General features: G+C 43.8%; 1 protein-coding gene across 1 annotated transcript in view; it reads right to left on the minus strand.

Moving 5' to 3' along the window:
* LOC146629739 (neuronal acetylcholine receptor subunit alpha-7-like) overlaps positions 1–20767 on the minus strand; it is a 71461-nt gene that overhangs the window by 1603 nt on the left and 49091 nt on the right. The window contains exons 7-9 of the mRNA XM_085358838.1: positions 13400–13594; positions 10105–10191; positions 9351–9460 (exon numbers count right to left, since the gene is read on the minus strand). Coding sequence (XP_085214964.1) covers positions 9351–9460; positions 10105–10191; positions 13400–13594 — 392 coding nt within the window. The remainder of the gene's footprint in view (positions 1–9350; positions 9461–10104; positions 10192–13399; positions 13595–20767) is intronic.

Below are 20767 nucleotides of genomic sequence, written 5' to 3' on the forward strand. Positions count from 1 at the left end.
TTAGCTTAAAAGTGCTTGTATGAAACATGTATGAATGGGTGAATGAGGCTTGTGGTACGAAAGTGGTTCGAGTGCACAGACAGAGTTGAAAAGCACCATTTAGGTGCGAGTCCATTTACCAAGTAGGTGAAAAACATTTTCTTAGGATTTTCTGCAGCCCCGTAAAGAATGCATCCTACAATTCAGTAGCTTGTAGAACTTCCTTCAGCCAGTCAGCGGTCGGAAGGAGCTCAAATCATCATCCCTCCACCACGCTGACAGTTGCCAGGAGGTGTTTGGTTTCCTCCAAACGTGCTGCTGTGCACTGTGCTTTGTTCAGATGCAGCTTTGCAAACCTCAGCTGTTCTTTCTGTGTCTCAGGTTTCGTTTTTTAATTGAACCGTTCACAGTATTTTATTGTTCTCTGATCACTAAGAGCACAACCCTGCATGCTAGAGCTGGGCGATAGAACGATAACGATATGTATCGCGATATAACTTTTACTTGATAGAGAGATTAAGCTATCGCGATAGACCTCGCCGCTCGTCCTCAAAAAAAAAAAAAAAAAAAAAAAAAGGTCAGCCAATCCAAATTCAGTAGCGCAGAGCCGAACCAATCACAGCCGCAGCGTCACGTTGCGTGACTTGTTACGTGCAGCACAAGTGCCAAGCCGCACGTGTGTTTGTTTGGGAAGCAGCCAGCGCGTAATGGAGGAAATGAGTGTGCCGACTAGAAAAATCAACCGAGCGTGACCGAAGAGAAAACAGATGATGGTTCCAACGCCGAAGAGATTGTCGAACGGAAGAGCCATAGAAGTTCCGTAGTGTGAAGGTATTTCGGCTATTTCAAGTCTGACAAAAAACAGAGTAGCGTGCACTGTAAATGTGCCGAAAGCAAGTCTGGAAATACAATAAACTGGTGCATGCGTCACACTGTGCGCCACGTTATTGTTTCGGTGAAATTAACTTCTACAATACTGTTACTGTTAATTCTACTCTCTGCAGTGTTTAAATGCTTACATATACACACAGTTACTGTCCGTCCACACATACGACTCGGTTCTGCTTCTATGCCCCAGCTTTGTTTACTTTTTCCCACCGAGGCTTCTAGACTTCTGATTGGCCAACATTTCTGCACGGTTAGGAATCTAGCGCCACCTGCTGCTTTGGCATGTTCATAGCAGCGTTTTCCTTCATTTCTGCCTTTATGTGTGGACGGGATTATTTTTTAAAACGAGAACGGAAAATCTCCGTTTTCAAAAACACCCGTGTACGTGTGGACGTAGCCTCAGTCTCTGACTGGAAGCGCTAATTCATCATTCGGCTTTTGTCAGACTAAAGTAACTGTTAAAACTGTTTGAAAAGCTCAGCTATACAACAAGGAGAGATTGAGAATTTCCTTTTAGTTCTCAGTTTATTTGATATTGACAAAAGTTAGTCAGTTTTGTCTGTTCTTCTGTAAAACAAACTAAGATTTATTTTTAGAATTAATATTTTGTTTCTAAGTGGAATTGACAATTTAGTCTGTTTCGTTTGTTCTATTTTGAAACTTAAACGCTTTAGTGGCTGCCTTTTGTGTAGTTTGCAATATTTGCCTTTATTTATCTGAAAAAGTCTCATGTTCCTTAAGTACATCTACCCTGTTGAACTTATTATGGGAAATAAATATTTAAATAAAAACAAGCTGCTGATTATTTCACATTTTACTTGTGAGCAACGGCACATTTAAATCTTACAAATATAGTTATTTGGTTATATCGTGATAGATATCGTTATCGCCTGAAATGAAAAAAACATATCGTGATATGAAAAAATCTCATATCGCCCAGCTCTACTGCATGCCCAGTGCGTCAGTCTGTCATTACACCGCCATGAGACTGTGATGGTGAAACAGAGCAGGGCGATATGGCCAAAAATATATATCACGATATATATTTGAAAATTTGCGATAACGATATAACTGACGATATAATTTCTGCGAGACAAAATACAACTGCACAACTTTACTAGCGCAAAAAACCCCCCATCCATTTAACAGTGCAAATGCAAATTCCTTGCTGAAAGTTTAACCAAAAGGCATTTCCAGTAGAAATGGGCTGACATATCCTGAGCATAACCATGTATAATATCCACTGAAGTTAAAAAGAGGAGCTTCAGTGCAGTTTCATGTCGTCATTAAGACGATCAGCATTTAAACCAGGAGGCGACTGCTGTTCATCGCTGGATCGTTGTCTACCACGCGTTAGTGAAGTCAAGCTACAGAAAGTCTAATTAAGAGTGTTTTCCTTTGTGCGTTAGGGCTGCTCGATTATGGCAAAAATGATAATCACGATTATTTTCACTGAAATTGAGATCTCGATTATTTGACGATATTTATTTAACCCTTTAAGACCTACTATAGAACCAAGTCCACCAGAGCTTATATTATTTTTTTACATGCTGTAGTGCCATTTGTGGGAGCATTTCAAGTTGCTATACATCAATACAACTGTTATAGCCCATATTTTAATAATATGTATGCATTAAGTCCATAGTAATTACATAAATTGCAAAAAAGTGCAATAAACTACAAAAAAAATTGAAAATCGCTTTTGTTTTGTTTACATATATTTCTACTTGGAGAAATTTAAGAGGTTTATCCCTCAAAACTTTAAATACAATAAAGTTGCAAAAAATAGTTTCCCACCACAGGAAATTTATTTTGAGTGTCTTCATAGTTTTATTTTGGAGATACAGCAATTTTTATATACTGCAGGAAAAACAAAAAACAATCCTATGATGCAAATTTGCAAAGAAAACAGCATGTGCATCATTTCACTGTGGGAAGTGTTACGAACAGCTGATAGGATCGGCAAAGCGTGTTTCTAGAATATTGTGTTTTTGTTCCTGCAAGCGCTTTTTATGCAATTTTTGCAAAGCTATATGTGGAAGGAAACCGTGACCGAGGACAAGCTGATGGCATCAGATGTAAGTACAACTCCTCCGGTTTCATATGCAAAACAAATTATTGCGCTAGCTTACACGGTTCAGGTTCTACAGGGATTTAAAAATAGTTACGCAAAACGGAGCGTGCTGCTCTGACCGGCTTTAAAGGGTTAACAATGACTTTAAAAAAATAATATAAAATAGTGTGCAACACCACTGAAGTTTGTTTTTTAAACTCTCTTTTCAACCAACGGCAGTCACTCTCCAAATAACTTCTGCTTAGCTTTCCGAGCTTCCCTCGGGTCCTCTTAATCAGCGGTCTCCACCCTTTTTTGCGCCACGGACGGTTTATGCCCGACAATATTTTCACGGACCGGCCTTTAAGGTGTCGCGGATAAATGAGGGAGGGGCTAATAATCGGCTCAGTCATTTTTAATGATCGTTGAAAGCCCAGATCGTAATCGTGATTAAAATTCGATTAATTGAGCAGCCCTATTGTGCGTCGTACTTAACCCTGTCTCCCTGTCTACAGAGCTTCCTGGATTTTCCCCCGTGTGATTCCCGTGTGGCAGTGTCAGAGTGTGAGCCTGTGATCGTGTGTGTGGATGATCTGAAGAACGCGTGCTTTCCCCCTGGACTTCCCTGGAGACCCCTTCTTCCCTCACTCAGCTGTATATAGCACCCCCCGCACCTTCTTGTATATACACCTGGTGAATTGTAAATAAATCCTTCTTGTGAGCATCAGAACTGGAGTCCTGCGCTTGAGTCCTCCTCCAAACCGTAACATAAGTGAAACAAAGCAGTCAGATAAATCAAACGTTATTCATTCTTCTTGCTTCCTCCACTTCTGTACCATTGATTCATTAATGTTGAATTCTCTGGCAGCTGCTCTATTCCCATGTTGTTGCAGTATATTAATGACTAACCTCGTATTGTGGATGGATTATCTCAGTTGTTCTCCTGACTGAAGTTTGGTCCGTTTACAGCATCCTGCCATGCGATTGCATTTGTTTCTAACCATGAAGAACCTTCACGTTAACTTTTATAAGTGGAAAAGTGTTAGTGTTCGTCCTCCAGCTTCACTGTTTATGTTATGCTAACATAGCTGTGTCGCTAGCGATCACATAGCACAGTGGTTCACAAACTTTTTTTGCTGAGCCCCCCTTTGTTTTAAAAATGTAGCCCCGCGCACGCACGCACACTTCCTCCAACCACACACGCCCATATTTTGCTCCATTGCGGTTTATTTCACACCTCAAACATTTAGTAAACAATTAAGCAAATACAAGTAATCTGCAATAAATTACAGGTAGCAAGGAAATAAACCACTAACTCTTTTACGCTGCGTCCGCACCTACACGGGTATTTTTGAACACGCAGCTGTTTCGTCCACGTAGATGGCGTTTTGAATCACTGAAAACGGAGATTTTTTTTAAAACTCCTTTTTTGCGTTTACATGTGGACGAGGAATACAGAGTTCATCACGCAACGTCAAAGGTATGTGCCTTTATTCACATCACGCTGTGGCCACGTTATTGTTTACATGAGATGAATTGCAGAATGGCAGATAAACAGTATTTTGTCTCTATCGGCAGGTTTTACACGCTTACATACACAGACAGCTACTGTCCCTCCATTTACAAAGGCAGTGATTATTTTACGTGTAGTTGTTTTTTCCTGTGTAATAATATTCAACATTGCGTCAATACATTTTTCAAAAAATGCCTGTCTGTGCAAAATAGGTTCAAAAACATAAACAGCTGTGGGATCCTGTTTGTCTGGTATTTGAACTGGGGGATAATTGTGGCAGGATCAGCCTGATGTTATTTGTATCCCGCTGTAACTTTACTGTATAAAGAGCTAACATCTCCAAAATGTCAGGAGTAGTTAGTCATTACAAGAAGTGTTTGTGAACTAAAAATCAAGAATGTGGGATCCTGTTTGTCTGTGATTTGAACAGCCCAGCGCTGCTCCCGATGCAGGGAAAACCAATCCTGCAGGGAGACCTACCTCGGCACTTGTGCAGGTGAAACCAAAGGGAATGCTTCATCTCCTGCTTTGCGTTTGTGTGGGAGCCCCGACAAAAACCTGTCCATTATGCTAGCAGTGTCCAAGCGTTGTTTTTTCCCCCCCTTTTCATACCGCGCCCCCCCCCCTCCCCCACTTTGGGAAGGTCTGACGTAGCACATCATTATATACCACCTAGTCCAACTCCAGTAACCCCACAAACGTCACTGCTGTTTAGTTTTCTGTCTTCATTCATGTTGGAAGTGATAGCAGAGCTGTACGTTTGAATGTTTTCAGAACTCTCTCAGTCAGAACATGCTACATCATGCTTAGCTAACTAGCAAAACTAGCGAGCTAACTTCCGCTAACTTCTAACTCCGTTAAGTGTAATAAATTCTGTTTTCATGGATGCCTGGAAGTTAAACTTCATAGTTACACCTGGTAAAGCAGCAAAGCTGATCGTTTTATTACAGATGAAAGAATTTAGACAGTTTTTAACTCTAAGTGATGTTCGTTTGACTTCGGGACCTAAAAGGACGGAGTTTAGGACCCAGATTACTCCCAGATTTACGAGCACCTTAGTCCAACAAATACGGCAATAACGACGGCCGCTTGCATGTTCTACAAAAAAAATGTGCTTTGTTGTGTATCTGACGGACAAACACCAAACCAGTTCAGTTGCACCATTTTTCCAAACCAATTCTGGTTCATCCGCTTCACTCAACTCTGCTTTCCCCATTCTCATTCTCGGTTACCGCTGCGCATGCGCGTTTTATCCATATTCTATCCCGATGTTTCATTTTCTTATCGTTGCCTAGCATTGTACCGGTATAATATGGCCCAGCCCTATGGTGAAACGAGGAAATTTCTTCTTCAGAAGAAAAATGAACTCATTAACAAGCAGATCCTTTATACCAAAATGTTTTTCCTCATTTGTTAATTACTGATCGGTAGTTTGGATTTATTTGCTTACAGTGTAGAAGAGTTGCATAAATATCTGGGAAATCAGAAGCTCGTTAATATACAAATGCAAGCAGAGAGAAGCTCTGAAGTCTAATCAGATCACCTCCTCCATATGCATGTGAAGCGTCACATGTTCACACGTTCAGGAGAAGTCAGAGAGTAAAAGAGTCACGGAGAGGCAGAGTAATTACAGCGTGCTTATCTGAAAGTTGACTTTACAGGGTGCGTAAGTAAGGAAATATTTACGTGATTAAAATTCATTTATGCACAAACATGTTTATGCGGAACAAATGTGCACGAGTGAGAGAGATACGAGCTCCGTGTGCGACACAGGAGGAGTGGGCAGATAAAAATAGAGCATGAATAAAGTGGGAGGGGGGCTGCTCGCCTCTCCGAGGAAATCTTCTCCAGCAGTCCAATATCTCACTGCACACACACACACTCATTAAATATTTAGCTGTCAAACGCAGTGTTGATGGACGGAGTCTGAACATCAGTCGGTCCTCAAACTGCTCAGTCTGAGTCATCCCGAGGAGCACGGACAGCACCTTAAATTACAGCCATTTCATTTCTTTCCTCTCCGCGTCCGTCACAGTCTGCCTGGATTTCCTTTCCTTTCACGTTCTTTAAACTTCTCTTCACTTCCCACAAAAGCACCGAAACCCTCCAGACTCAAACTTCTGCTCTGAAGCCGTTTCCTTCTCCCTGAGAGTGATGGTCACACAAACCTCCACAGCAGCCGCTCACATGGTTTGAATGTCAAACTTTCTGCAGGTTTAAAGAATAATGCAACATCTCGAACACCTCTTCTCGAAATCTGCATTCGTAGTTCTGCAAAAGCTGTATGAAATATTTTATTTCTAAATATCAAATCTGACGGTGCGTAAATATTTGTTTCTTCCTGATTTCTTATTTTTGTATTTGTCACATTTTCATAAACAAACTTTACGTTTTAGACAAAGATATCAGAGTCATCATGTTTTCACACTATTAAAAAACGAATATGAATTTTTTTCCCTCATGACTCCATAACTACAGGCAGGAATATATTTAAACCAATTTTACTTCGACTCCTATCATACTGCTGACTGACAGCTGTGTTTGGATTTTAAATTCCTTCAACAGCGTTGGAATTGACCCTCCGGACCCCAGGAAGTGTCCCGGCGATCCCGAGAGGCAGACCGCCACTGCAGCCGTGTATATATGAACCATTTCTGTCCTGACGCCAGCCCTGTGCAACGACACCAGAGCAAAATGTTAACAAGTCTTAACCCTCAAACGAGTCTTTGAAGAGACAAGTTTTATAAAATGTCATCACTCTGACGGTCTTGCGTTCAGAGACATGATTCCTGTAGAGACCTGTACCCTCCTGTGCATATGGGGTCGTGCACAAGTTATGTGACCTGTGCTTTGCTCCCATCTGCTCAGTCCTCGGACCAGTTACAGAACAAGACAAACCAATAACGTCGGGTTGGGCTCGGCCTCAGTCCGTATCATAGGTCTGACTGTTACTGATGACAACCTGAAACCTGTCAAGGATTTGACTTAACCTGGCAGTCCAGTCAGGACAGAGCCCAGCAGGACTACATGCTCAGGCTGAACGAGGCACAGGCTGTTTCTAGAAGGCTCTACTCCACCTGGAAACCAAGCAGGAGACCAAGACAACAGCAGCGCTGCATCCTCCTCTGTGGCTCTGAGTGTTGACCCATCACCAAGAAGGGCTTCACTGAATATGCGACATCTTCCATTCAGACCAGCGTTCAAAGACTGAGCTGCACAGAAGAACCGTTTGCAGAAACATCTCAGCACTTCAGATTGTTCCAGAAGAACATTTGTGAGAACACACGCTGATGTTGGACAAGAACACCTCAGTCTCCACTCTGATTTTATCTAAATGTGTTCTGTCGGGTTGGGGCCAGGACTCTTCTGCACCAAACTGACTCATGGACCTGGACCTTGCTTTGTGCTCTGGTGTGCAGTCATGTTGGAACAGGAAGGCAGCATCCCCAAACCGTTTCTACTTTCCACTGACTCTGCAGGAAGTTGGCGACCTCTGCGCCTCAGCATCTCCTCTGCGATTTACGTGGCCTACAGCCAGTGTTGGGAAGGTTACTTTTAAAATGTATTCCACTACAGATTACAGATTACATGCCCCAAAATGTATATTGTAACGTATTCTGTTATGTTACTCAATGAGAGTAACGTATCCTGAATACTTTGGATTACTTAATATATTATCATGCTTTTTACAACTACATGAATATCCTATTGCTGTGATTTATTACTGAAGGTTACTCTCCACACCAACACCAGCTAGATGCTTAAATCTTAATATAATGAGTAACAGTAGGTGGACATTAGGTAAGGCTGCACTTTTTGCAGCGATCTCGTATAGAAAACTATTCGGCGCGTATATAAAACAGGCGGCGTCCTATCACGGTACCACACGGCACATGCAGTCTGCTCACCTAGTTTCTGATTTTATACACCTGTGGCCATGGAGGTGACTGGAACCTGAAATCAGTGATACTATTGGCAATATTTGAATATTATCTTTGGCATTCATGTCATCTGAGTTTGAGAAACCTGCAGCCAAAACTCTGGCTTTACTTTGAACACACGTTCGGTGAGTTCATCTGTGCAGCTTTTTGTTTGCCTGTGTGTGACAGCCTGTTCTCAGGTGTCTGTTCTCCTGCACGCTTCATTCATTCAAACTGAAACAAACAAACTGCTGGACTCCTCGTGTGATCGGAGCGGACAGCCTCGTCCTCCTCACAGCTTCTCCTTCACACCTCAGTGGTCGTCCCTCCTCTTCCTCAGCAGGAACATTCACATTCATAAGAGGCATCAGAGCAGGACTGTCACCTTCACACACGACCGTGACACACACACACACACACACGCACACACACACACACACACGCACACACGCACACACGCGCACACACACACACACACACACAGGTAAGAGTTCTGACCTTCAAACTAAATTCTGCTTTAATGGAATCTTGTTCAGAGCCCCAAGTGTGTGTGTGCGTGTGTGTGTGTGTGTGTGTGTGTGCGTGTGTGTGCGTGTGTGTGTGTGTGCGTGTGTGTGCGTGTGTGTGTGTGTGTGTGTGTGTGTGTGTGTGCGTGTGTGCTGTGTGTGTGTGTGTGCGTGTGTGTGTGCGCGTGTGTGCGTGTGTGTGTGTGTGTGTGTGTGTGTGTGTGCGTGTGTGTGTAGTCGTTCTTTCTGAAGTTTCTGAAGGAAGCTGCTGTAAAATAAATAGGGTCTGTATTAATAGTCAATCAGTTCTTGGAGCGAAGCCTCTTCTTGTTCAGAGCTCGTTAAAGCACAGACCTCGTTAAGGACCTGCAGCTCATTAAAGCTGACTCGGCACAACGTAGAGACCAAACTGGACTCCTCACTGAGAAATCAGCGCATGCTGGAGCTACATAATTAAAATGCAGAAGAAGAAAAGAAGTGGAGTTACTGACCCACTGTGGCATGTGTCCTCCGTCGGGGTCGTGGTGGTGATACTGCAGAACCAGGACCGTAGCGATGACCGACAGACCCACAATCACCATGGTAGTGGCAAAGTACTGCGCTGAAAGACAGACGTCCAGAGGACACTCAGTGCTGCCCAGCTTTTACATCTGCAACATCCTCTACGCTTACGTTTGTCTTACTCGTGTGTTGGTTACTCGTCGTTTTTAATCTCCCATAAATGTGATAATTGGCAGAATTATCAGTGGAGCTGGTCCTGCAGGCTGCAGCGAGCCCTTTCTGCTCATTTTAGGAGCCAAGTGGGGTAGTGTTGGACCAAAAACACCCAGCCCAGAAGATTTTAAGCTGAATTTGGAACTATTTTTAGGTTTTCATATATATATATATATATATATATATTAGTCCTGGAAACAGCTAAGATACTGCACAGGACCCTCAAGCTCCCAGGCCTCTGGTAGAGGACCCGAGCTTGAAGGATAAACCGCCCGCAGGGGCGAGCTGGGTGTTTATATATATATATTTTGTCCAGCATGAGTAAAATACATCATGGCTGTACTGGGAAACCGAAAGTAATGATGGAGAGTAAGTTTTCCTCAGCCTACAGCTCAGGATGGATTTTATATGGTGATTATGAGCAGCCAGCAACAGATTTCCTGTGCTGGCTTCCAATTATAACTCCATCACAGGAAGAGATGAGATGATGGAGGGATTAAGGATGAGCAGCATAATCTGAGTGAGGCTCACCTATGAGCGGAACGGAGTCCGAGGTTGCCGGCATGATCTCGGCCACGAGCAGCATGAAGACGGTCAGAGAGAGCAGCACGGTGATACCTGCAGGCACAAACCTGTCATCAGCTTCGTGTTTTTAGTGCGCTCATCAATTTCACAGTGTTCTGACATCTTTTATAATTTTATATTGAATACAAGCTTATTCGTTTGTTTCGAACCGTTTTGGAAATGTGGAGGATCTAATGTGCTGGTTTCCATTAACGAGGCTCCAGGTTAGCGTCTCTGTCAGACTCATCCACAGCTCAAATTCATCACTATTTGCTGCTCATTCATATAAGAAACGACTTTAAAGCTGGAGTAAGTGAAATCCATCATTACCTTTTCATGCCTTTCTGTTCTCACTTATGATGATGGGTTGGGATTGCAGCGATGGGCACAGATTATGACAAAGCGAATGAATCCCCTTGTAGCGCGGCCGCTGCTTTGAGAGGCTAAAACGATCTGCCGTGTCTCGCATGAATATTGTGAGAATTCTGTTTGGATCCTTGTTTCTTCTTATTAAACTCGGCCTCGCACCGTTTCCTCCCAGGTGGAGTCCTTCCTACAGTCTGCTTTTGCAGAGACGATGTGTGAACGGTCCTGTTCAGTCTCGACCCGCTGGCTCAGTGAAAGTCGGATGAACTTTGGGAGATGTGAAGAGTGATGGCCCTCTTGACATTCAAGTTTGATTAAGAGCGTAAATTAAAGTTCCAGGGGAAGATGCCGTGTCTGCCGTCAGTAGCTGGAGGCCTGCTGGCACCTCCAACTCCCTGTTCCAATACGTTTTATGGCTGATGAATATCGACTCTGAGACATCAGTCATGTCAGGTTCAGTGGACGAAGCAGGTGTCCAAAACACCCCCGCCATCCCCCTGAGAGACTGAATACTGCTAGGACGGATATTTGTAAGGACCAGCCTGAAAAAATGACAGAAACATATTTTCTGATTCTTCCAGCTGTTCAGAAATCTCTCGTTTCTGCTCTGATGTGAGGCCTTCAGAAAGCTTCACCTGAACACCATCATCTCACACCTGCAGAGCACTTTACTGCTCTTTGTGATTTGCTCTTGGAGTCATACCGTGTTTGCTGTCGTCCCTCTGTGATGGCTGCTGGATCTCCTTCTGTGAGTGTTTTTCGTGGCGGTGGTGACTGAAGGTCGTGTTAGTGTGATAGAAACCCCCGGCCCTTTCAGGCGTCTCCCTTAGATGCCGCGGGACATTACAGGAGAACTCCACAGCGACAGTCTCTCTCTGGGGGATAAATCCATGGTACACGACCTTGTGGATGTCAGGAAAAACGAAGCACACGCTTCTGGTTTCATTTGTCAGTTCAAGTGCTGCTTTCAACAGAAAGCTTTAAAAGATGCCCTCATCAGCGATGACCCTCCGGTTCAGTTCACACCAACGAGGCAAACTGGATCTGATGACATACATCGCTTCACGTGTTTCATGTCCTCCTGTGCTGACATCCTCTCTCCTGCATCCTTCTTTCCTTATCGTTCAATCAATGATTTAACGCGCAGATTTCCAGGGAGCGATTTACAGAGAGAAGCTCAGGAATGATTTTTGTCTCTTAGCCCTTTAAGACCTACCATAGAACCAAGTCCGCCAGAGCTTATATTATATTTTTACATGCTGTGGAGCCATTTTTGGGAGCATTTCAAGTTGCTATACATCAATACAATCATTATAGCCCAAATTTTAATAATATGTATGCATTAAGTGCATAGTAATTACATAAATTGCAAAAAAGTGCAATAAACTACAAAAAAAAATGAAAATCGTTTTTGTTTTTTTAACATATATTTCTAGTTAGAGAAATTTAAGAGGTTTATCCCTCAAAACTGTAAATACAAAAAAGTTGCACAAAATAGTTTCCCACCACAGGAAATTTATTTTGAGTGTCTTCATAGTTTTATTTTTGAAATACACCAATTTTTATATACTGCAGGAAAAACGAAAATAAATATTATGATGCAAATTTGCAAAAAAACAGCATGTGCATCAAAATAAACTATTTCCAGCAGTGCAATATGAGTCCTAAGCATCCCAGAAACGACACAGAAAGTCATAAAGTCAAAGATAACTTTTAAAAACACAAGTATAGGCTCATAAGGTCCTGATGGTAAAAAACTACATTTCAGCGAAAATGACGTCACTTCCGGTTTCAGGCAGGTCATGGCGGACATGGAAAAGTTTGCGCTGACGTCTATTCCAACCTAGGAAGTGTTACAAACAGCTGATCGGAGCGGCAAAGCGTGTTTCTGGAATATTATGTTTTCGTTGCTGCAAGTGCTTTTTATGCAGTTTTTGCAAAGCTTTATGTGGAAGGAAACTGTGACCGAGGACAAGCTGATGGCATAAGATGTAAGTACAACTCCTCCGGCTTCATATGCAAAAAAACTTATTGCGCTAGCTTATGCGGTTGCAGTGCTACAAGGATTTAAAAGTAGTTGCGCAAAACGGAGCGTGCCCGCTCCGACCGGTTTTAAAGGGTTAACTTTACTCATAAACAATCCTCCAGTCTCCAGTTATAGTTCTAGTGTTGGGACTGAGCGGCGTCTGTCTTTAAAGAAAGGTCCATGCAACATGTTCACAACAGAAGAAGGTGAATATCAGGTGGATGTGAACAGAATTAGCGGGCGACTCTCTTTTGTCAGGTAATCGCTGTTCCAGATGGGCGAGGGCCACTTCAGCGAGAGTATAATGGACCCGACTGTGCTAAAGTTATATTTATAGAATATGTGCAGTCTCGGGCTATTTCACAGAGTTTATCTTTCTACACAGGATGTTTAATTGTGACATCGTTTTCTGACTGGTGCAAATTTCAGCAAAACATCGAACTGAAGCTCAAACAGGAGAAGCAGAACATCTTACAGGTAACGACCTCGAATGAAAACACGTTACATCTATATTCCAGTAATGTATTCTTTCAGATCAGAGCACATTTCTGTGCCTTTGTGTGACTCGGTGTTTTGGCCTTATCTCCATCCTGCTTTGTTTCCTTCGTGTTGGACTGTTCCTGCTGCTCTGCTCACAATAAGGTGGAAGCATTGAGTCTGTTTCTGCTTCTTCCTGTTTAAAAGGACTTTTCCTCCCTGCTGCCGCCGGGCGCTGCTCATTTGGTTTTTCTCTGTAATCTTGTGCTTTTGCCTCTGTTCACACTGAACACTCTCACAGTGTGTGAATTTTACTAGTCTGGAAAGTCTTTGAGGAAGTACTTTAAGAATCGGAGTAACTGTCATCACCGATAAAGAGAGCTGAGCGCTCACCCAGGGAGATCTTCTCTCCGGAGTCGGCGGGCAGCAGGAAGACGAGGAGGGCGAGGGTGGAGATGAGGACACAGGGGATGAGGAGGTTGAGCCCGTAGTAGAGCGTCCTCCTCCTCATCACCACGGTGAAGGTCACGTCAGGGTACGGCTCCTTACAGCAGTCGTAGAAACGCTCGTTCCTCCGCCCAGGAACCTCTGCGCACAAACAGGAAAACACCGATGATGACGTCAAAGAAACCATAAACCTCGTTCCTCTGAGGGGAAAATGATCTGCTGCCCCTCTAACATCAACATATCTCAGCATGTCTTTGAATTTAAACCCATGACAAAAATATTCAACTGGAAATGATAAAATAACTTGTTTTCTATAATCATGAAGCCAAACGTTTAATGATTACACTTAGCAGTTTAATGCTAAAATTTAATCATTTTTGTATCCACGTTTTTTAAAATGTACCTTTTTACAAAAAAGCAGAAAAATTCAAGTGCTTTGATGATGTATTTACAGAACAAGAAACATCATTAAAACAGTTTCTCACAGGCTTCAGAGATATTAGTGTTTTCTTGTTTTTATCCCAGGTGATCTAATAAATGTGTTAATGTCATGTTTCTTGCTCATTGAACGCAACGTTTTGACTTTTCTTGTGCTTTGGTCTCTGTCACGCATCAGTTTAGTTACTTGTCTCCTCTCTGTGTGTCTCTGTTTGTGTGTCTGGGTTTTCCCCGTTTTCCCCTCCTCGTGTTTAGTCCACGCCTCCTCGATCTGTCGCGTGCGTTCGTCCATAGCCGTTTCCACCTCTCGTCTCGCACTGTCACTTCCCTGTTCCCCTATTCGTGCGTCTTAGTCTGCCCTTTTCCTGTTTTATTTTGACAGCCTTGTGGTCGATGTTCAGTGTGTTTAGTTTTGCTTCAGGTCTTTGTTCATATCTTATCAGCAGAGCACGATGATGGATGCAGCGCCTGTGTCAGAAAATGATAATAAAATTCCCAGAATACTAGGGCTGGGTATCGTCACTGATTTCTAGAATCGATTCAATTCCGATTCACAAGGTCCCGAATCGATTCGATCCACGATTCGATTTAAATCTGGGAAATTTTGACAGTCAGAAATATTATAATTCAGATCAGTATATTTACATATTTTTGTATCTATAAAAAGGAAGCTGACACACGCAAGACTTTATCACAGGTGTGAGCATCACAGCAGAGGCCTTTGTGTCAAAGTAGCTGAAGATAAAACACAGAAACACATGAAGGTGGTTTTCCTGGCCTGGATTTTATAAAAGTATTCTGCAGTACATCAAAAACGAAAGAAAACCATTAATCAACACATGAACGTTACCTCTGAAGTTACAGCGGTTTTATTAGCGACGCGGTTAAGCGTTTTTCATTTTGAATAATTTTAAAAAGTTTAAATTTGTTCAGTATTGAACAGCAGAAATGAGGTTTTCTTTTCGGAAGAATGTTTTGTTTTTTTTTTTGTTTTTTTTTTGGCCTGTCCCATTTGGCTCTTTTGCATCAGAATTGTTGTCTAAAGGCAAAGAAAGATGCCCAACGGATTTACTTTACCAAACTGACCATCCCAGCCTTGCCGTAATGGTCCATTTGATTCACCTTTTATTGTTTATTTTATTTTCACTTACTGAATACGGGACAGACTTGACTGGGGGAAAGAAGGGGAGAAAGAAAGAGGGAAAGAGAAACAGCTGAGAAGAGGGACGGGGGAGAAGGGCAAAAGACAAAAACCAACAGAACGGGCAGAGAAAAAAAATGCATATATCAATCACCTGGATCACCTGCTGAGAAAGAAAAAAGAAAGCAAGCAGAAGAGAACAAGAGTAATAGAATAAACAACATCACAATGATATATGGGAATATGACAGTAAATACTAAATATTAAACATTATTGTGCAGCACATAAGATCAACAGAACACAGTGTGCTTTGAGGTAGGAGCCAAAAAGGGTGTAGTTTGTGGGTGTGATCACCCGTGTGTACACCTGTGAGCATGGACGCGCTTGTTTTTTTAAAAGGTTCCTTCATGTAATGATCTGCTAGAGGGTGTGGGGGGGCCACAGCCCCGTCCTCCAGGGCATGAAGCAGGTATGGAGGAGATCAAAACTCCAGACATCCAGAGGCCCCCAGAACACAAGAGACCAAGGAAGACCAACAGAGGGGCAGCCGCGCCACTGTTCCAGTAAGAGCTGAGGAGAGTCCCAGATGAGGGCTCACTCAGCAGCCGCGGAGCAGAAGCCAGGGGGAGTTGCAGTGACGCGCCAATGAGCTCCGCCGGCAGCCAGCCGTGCCTGAGTGACCGAGCCCCAGGCCGAGAGGCCGGGGGCACCCCACCTCAGAAGTGGCCCGAGCGAGCCCCAGGCTCCAGGCCCCGATAAGCGGCCGCCAAGGAGTGAGCCGGTGTGTACCTGGACGCCCATCCCCGGACACAAAGAACCACCAACGCACCGATGTCTGAGGGAGTCCGCCACTGGCAGGGGAAGTGGTGGTAGGGGGAGATAGGCCTCCAAACCTTGGAGGGCCTGAGATGTCCCCAGAGAGGTGGCGCCTGACACCCAACCTGACATATAGACACAGACATACAGGCACACACAGATACAAACATCCATTCCCACCCTCATGCTCTCATATGCACTTACTCCACACTCAACCAACGTGGAGACAGACATAAAGAGACGTTGTACACACGATCACACTCCCCAAGCGTACTCTACAAACCGGGTCTAGGTGCCCTTGCCCCTGGAGGGGGGGACTGTACCCAGACCCAGGTGGTGTTTCCCTTTTCCCTGCGGTGGGGGGAGGCAGACCGCCCCGACTCCGCAGCAGCAGGAAGGCTCCACACTCCAGACCGCAGTCGGACGGCCAACTCCTCTTTTCGGAAGAATGTAAAAGGGAAAAAAACAGCGGCTGACAGCCTGTAAACAACGTTAGACTTGTGCGTAACAAGCAAGCGAATAATGAAGAAAGGGAAACTGTTCTTGAAGTACAGAGAGAGAGAGAGAGAGAGCTGTGCATCGCGGTGGAAGCAAAACAGTGAAAGTCAGAGTGAATTCATGACGATGTTTATGTGAAGCGTTTGGATCTTCTTCTGCTGCTGGTTTGGTCAATATTGTTTGGAGAGACATCAAACTAACAGCTTTAGAATCTGCTCATAAAGGGCGTGAACACAAAGCGCGGATCTGCCGACAGATCAGAGTCAGCGAGCTGTCGGCTTTCAGCCCCGACCGTGAGAAAGTCACAGCTCGCTGATTCTGATCTGCGGGTCGCGCTGTGTGTTTAAGTCTTTGTGCAGAATCCGTGTTCCTGCTCTCATTTACTGTCTTAGCTGTTTGGTGGTTCTTGAAATTTTGTGAGATGTCACCTGAGATTCTGGCATTTCGGGCAAAATAAATTTATATTAAAAAATCGATTCAGGAATTTAATGGTAAATGGCCTGTATTTATATAGCGCTTTACTGGAGGAAGTGGCAGATAAAAACTGGCGTGCAGTACGCCTGGCTGCGTTTCATTTGCCTATACATCGCAAACATTGCTCACTACATTGGTTTTAATCTCAGCTAGGTGAGGGAGGAGAGTAAATGGGAAACATGATGTTGGACTTTTCAATTAAGTTCCCTTGCAACGGCCCATTGGCTGAGCAGGAAGCCTCCACGGAGGCCGGCATTCATCCTCAGCTGTCTCTCTCTTCAGTTTGTACCGAACAGAAGCTCTGAGGCTCCCCTGAGACTTTGGGTAACCCTGCGCTCATCCTCACTCTGCAACCACAGCTGTGACAGAGGACAGAGACGGGTCACATGTGACTGTCGGGTCTCAGTCACATGTGAAAAAGCCGACAGGCGTGCAGCGCAAACCCCGCCCTCGGGGTTTTGGCAAATGTGACGAGATTTGTTAAATTATTTTTAAACACATTTGAGGCGTGATCGAAAACCTAACATAAAAACTCCAGTGTGACGATCAAGCTGACCAGATCCCAACAAACTAAATGTGTAGAAGTAAATTTATGTCATTTGATACACAAAGAAGTGTTTATGAGGGTTATAGAGCTGCTGATGTTCCATATGGTGCTCACATGTTCTGATATTTACATGTGTACGCTCAGAGCAGTAACAAGTATGAGTTGAATATTCCGAGTTGGTTTTCCTGCATCTATCGTTGGAGCTGACTCCTGACTCTTGGTGGCGCTGTCACTTGGTGTTCGCTCGCTCTGTGGTAGAGTATCACTGGTCGTGGTATAATTCTCAAACACGTAGCCTAAAGCAGATGACTCGTAATCTGGAGAGGAAATGGCGTGTCACAAATTTAGAGGATCATCATTTAGCCTGGAGAAATAGTTTGCTGCTTTATAAGAAAGCCCTCCGCAAAGCCAGAACATCTTACTATTCATCACTGATTGAAGAAAATAAGAACAACCCCAGGTTTCTCTTCAGCTCTGTAGCCAGGCTGACAAACAGTCAGAGCTCTGTTGAGTCAACCATCCCTTTAACGTTAACTAGTAATGACTTCATGAACTTCTTCACAAATAAAATTTTTATCATTAGAGAAAAAATTACCAATAATCATCCCACAGATGTAATATTATCTACAGCTACTCTTAGTACCATTGATGTTAAGTTAGACTCTTTTTCTCCAATTGATCTTTCTGAGTTAACTTCAATAATTACTTCCTCCAAACCATTAACGTGTCTTTTAGACCCCATTCCTACAAAACTGCTCAAAGAAGTCCTGCCATTAATTAATTCTTCGATCTTAAATATGATCAACCTATCTCTAATAATCAGCTATGTACCACAGGCCTTCAAGCTGGCTGTAGTTAAACCTTTACTCAAAAAGCATCTCTAGACCCAGCAGTCTTAGCTAATTATAGGCCAATCTCCAACCTTCCTTTATATCAAACATCCTTGAAAGAGTAGTTGTCAAACAGCTAACAGATCATCTGCAGAGGTTTATTTGAAGAGTTTCAGTCAGGTTTCAGAGCTCATCACAGCACAGAAACAGCTTTAGTGAAGGTTACAAATGATCTTCTTATGGCCTCTGACAGTGGACTCATCTCTGTGCTTGTCCTGCTAGACCTCAGTGCAGCGTTCGATACTGTTGGCCATAATATCCTATTAGAGCGATTAGAACATGCTGTAGGTATTACAGGTACTGCACTGCAGTGGTTTGTATCATATCTATCTAATAGACTCCAGTTTGTGCATGTAAATGGAGAGTCCTCTTCACACACTGAGGTTAATTATGGAGTTCCACAGGGTTCAATGCTAGGACCAATTCTGTTTACATTATACATGCTTCCCTTAGGCAGCATCATTAGAAGACATAGCATACATTTACACTGCTATGCAGATGACACCCAGCTCTATCTGTCCATGAAGCCAGATAACACACACCAATGAGTTAAACTGCAGGAATGTCTTAAAGACCTGGATGGCCGCTAACTTTCTGCTTCTTAATTCAGATCAAACTGAGGTTATTGTACTCGGCCCTGAAAAGCTTAGAAATATGGTATCTAAGCAGATTCTTACTCTGGATGGCATTACCTTGGCCTCCAGTCATAGCTGGACTGGTATGTCCGATGATGATTTTTCGTTTTTATGGGCCAAGGGTTTTTGGGGGGTTTTTTCGTTTTTTTCCGTAACGGTATAAACACTGAAAGGTGGTGGATTGGCCAGATGAAGGGAGATGTGAAAAAATAACTTGTTGTTTGGTGGTGGCTATTGTGGAGCTTCCACAGATTCAGTAACATTACCTTTCCTGGACTGCGCTGTGCACATTGAAGAGAACGGCAAACTCAACATCGAAGTTTACCGGAAGCCCACACACATGGACCAGTACCTCCTCTTTGACTCCCATCACCCTCTGGAACACAAACTTGGAGTAATCAGGACCCTACACCACCGGGCAGAACATGTTCCCTCTAAGCCTGAAGGGAAAAAGAAGGAACACACACATGTAAAGGAAGCACTCAAAACGTGCGGCTATCCTAAATGGGCGTTCTTAAAGTCAGCAAAGAGGCACAGAAAAGAAGACCAGACACCAGCGAGGGAGGATAAGAAGGACAGACGCAACAACATTGTCATCCCCTATGTAGCCGGTGTATCAGAGAAACTCAGGAGAGTTTTCTCCAAGCATGACATCCCGTGTTCAGACCCAGCAACACGCTCAGACACAAACTGGTTCACCCGAAAGACAAAACGCCAAAACACAAACTTAACAATGTGGTGTATGCTGTACAGTGCAGCGAGGAATGCTCAGACCTCTACATTGGAGAGACCAAACAGCCACTTCACAAGCGCATGGCACAACACAGAAGAGCCACCTCCACAGGACAAGACTCAGCAGTCCATCTGCATCTTAAGGATAAAGGTCACTCTTTCGAGGATGCCAATGTTCACATTTTGGACAGAGAGGACAGATGGTTTGAAAGAGGAGTGAAAGAAGCCATCTATGTCCACTGTGAGCGACCATCTTTGAACAGAGGCGGGGGTTTACGACACCAACTCTCTGCCATCTATAATCCAGTTTTGAGATCCCTTCCCAGACGCCTTAACGCCCACTCACATCCTGGGCCTTCTGACCTCAGGAAATCGCATGATAAGGTGGGGGCAGGTTTCACAATGAACACACCCGAAACTCTGGCTGATTGGGACCCACACCCAGTTTCACACCTTGGCTCAGGCGATTAGAGGATCATCAGGGGGTCCTTTTGTCCCTCTGTGGGGGGTCACTCCCACTAGGTTTATATCTGGGACTCTCCACCATTTGACCTTAGAACTGAAGAAGCTTCTCGGATGAGAGGTGAAACGTCTTCAAGCAACTTAAAGAAGTCCAGACGCTTTTCTTTGCAAGCTCCTTTGATTAGCAAGTGGTGGAATCCAGCATATGCAACACGCTGGCAGGTGGATGACGGAAAGGCAGGAGGAGCAGAGACCCGAGGCGGCAGTCTATCTGGGTCAGATATAGGGATGGGTACCGGTATCCGGTGCCATGATGGCACCGGTTCTGACATAAACGGTAGTAACCAGACCGAAAAGCAGCGCACATTTTGCTGCTTTTTTCCCCCCTGAGATGTCATATACTTTAGATTCTAGCCAATCATTTTACGTTTCCGAGGATAGTAGGCGGGCCCGGGTATGTACGTTCTTTTAGAGCTACAGATTAAAAATGCCCAAAGCGAAGCGGTCAAAGTCTGGCTGTACTTCACAGCAGAAGATGCAAACTCAGCAGCAACAAGTGCTTTAAGCTGATACTGTGATACTGTCAAAGGAGGTAACACCTCGAATCTGATGAAACACCTGGAGACGCATAGCGTTTTGTTAAAAGCCAAGAAATGCACCGTATTTGATAGCTTGCTGTGA

Source organism: Diplotaxodon limnothrissa, linkage group LG7 (assembly GCF_057381915.1).
Source record: "Diplotaxodon limnothrissa isolate DT_005_m linkage group LG7, D_limnothrissa_male_GT1.1, whole genome shotgun sequence".
Taxonomy (NCBI): domain Eukaryota; kingdom Metazoa; phylum Chordata; class Actinopteri; order Cichliformes; family Cichlidae; genus Diplotaxodon; species Diplotaxodon limnothrissa.